A 1,591-nucleotide genomic window follows, 5' to 3' on the forward strand; every position below is an offset into this window, starting at 1 on the left:
CATACAGCACAGCACGCCAGTTCATCCTTTCCTCCCTCGTGGTGCTGGTGGGAACCAGCCGTTTACGCCACGCTTTGTGGCTTGACGGACATTAATGGATTTGGAAAGCTTCTGGAAATGTCTTGAACGCCAGAAATGGTGCAAGCAGGGATTACAAACGTGGCGGTCGGTACGAGCTCGCTTCGGCGGGTGGGCGGATCCAGAAGAGCTGCGAAGCAAATTCGATACTAAAATCTGAATGCGGTCGCAGCTGCATTGTGCTCGCATTGCACGGTTCTGTGGTGCACCCAGGAATCCACAACTGGATCCAAGGGACCAACGCGGACCCAAGGGCTTGGGACAATTGATTATGGCCGTTGAGCCGGTTTCTCGCCGACGGACTGTTAGGCAAGATACCGTAGTTTCTCCGACGTGCATGCCCGCCCGCTCTGCCAACTTCGATTCCCGACCACTTTCAAATGATGGACGGTCATGCTCTGAGCCCGATTCTGGCTCGTAGTGGGGCTATGCCCGACCCTGTCAGGGGCGTTTGTGAACCATCCGGGTACATCCCCCACGTCAAAAACACCCCAGGAGCTTCTCAGAATGCTCCCCATACATACTGCCATGTTCAACAACAATGATTGCATGCACATGTCCACGAATGCGGTAGAGGGAGTCTAGAGGGAGCTTAGAGGGAGCCCGATGTAGCCGACGGAAGTGGCCATGGGCGTTGCCGAGCAAGATGATGCGTATCGCCGGTCTCTCCGCCCGCGAGGAACATTCACTTGGAAAACGTGGGCGTGAGCGATCGCAGTCAGGACTGGCTAGCGACGATGGCCGCGCCTGAACCGCGAAACCTGCGTGTCTGTAGAATATGTAAGCCCGTAGGTAGACCCCGCGTTGTTCATCCTGGCATCCGCCGCTGGAAGATCCAATACGCAACAGATTTCCATCCACCAATTCTCGACATGTTTAGATCAATGATTAGACAGCTCTGTTGCATGCGCTGTGGCAGGGAGACCGAGCTCACTCCGACTGACGACCTCAAAGACGCGGGCATGATTGAGATCGGGCACAACTTGTATTACTGCTTCACATGTGCCAATGTGACGGGCCATCCAAAGGCACCAGGAGCTGCCAAGCTACCGAAGCACACCAAATGAGGAGCGGATTGCCGGCGTCGCATGCAGGTCGTCGTCCGCAGCCCCCGACCCGAGACGGGGTGCAAGAAGGCGGTGCCATCTCAAACGATTGGTCAAAGCGCGCTACTTCACAGCGCCCAGTAGTAGCCTGAGAAGCTCAACTTCGAAACAAATACTATTCAATTCTTGACGGCCACATCTAGGTCGCTTCGGTGACACCTTCTTCAAAAGCCTTCTTCAAGGCGCATTCATGTACTCGTAGACTTATTCAATCGCCCCTCAGCACGAGAGAGATTGCATCCAAGAAACACTATTACAATGCTATGGTCCCGGTACAAGGCCCACTTTCTGGTGACAAAGATCCGTCTGATGCAGCGCTCGACGGGTGCCGACGAACCATGGGGACAAGTCTCATCGCCTGCGGTCTCGCTGTGACGAACCTCTCCATCTGTCTTGATGAGGAACCC

The 1,591-nt window shown here is 55.1% G+C and overlaps 1 protein-coding gene across 1 annotated transcript; it reads left to right on the forward strand.

Moving 5' to 3' along the window:
* Positions 1 to 815: 815 nt before the first annotated feature.
* CABS01_17149 (uncharacterized protein) lies at positions 816 to 1,145 on the forward strand (the record flags this gene model as incomplete). Its single annotated transcript, XM_060550476.1, has 1 exon — positions 816 to 1,145. The coding sequence occupies one exon, from the start codon at positions 816 to 818 to the stop codon at positions 1,143 to 1,145; it is 330 nt and encodes a 109-aa protein (XP_060396338.1).
* Between the last annotated feature and the right edge of the window lie 446 nt (positions 1,146 to 1,591).

Source organism: Colletotrichum abscissum (assembly GCF_030869225.1).
Source record: "Colletotrichum abscissum strain IMI 504890 chromosome Unknown Scaffold_386.1, whole genome shotgun sequence".
In the NCBI taxonomy this organism is placed as follows: Eukaryota; Fungi; Ascomycota; class Sordariomycetes; order Glomerellales; family Glomerellaceae; genus Colletotrichum; species Colletotrichum abscissum.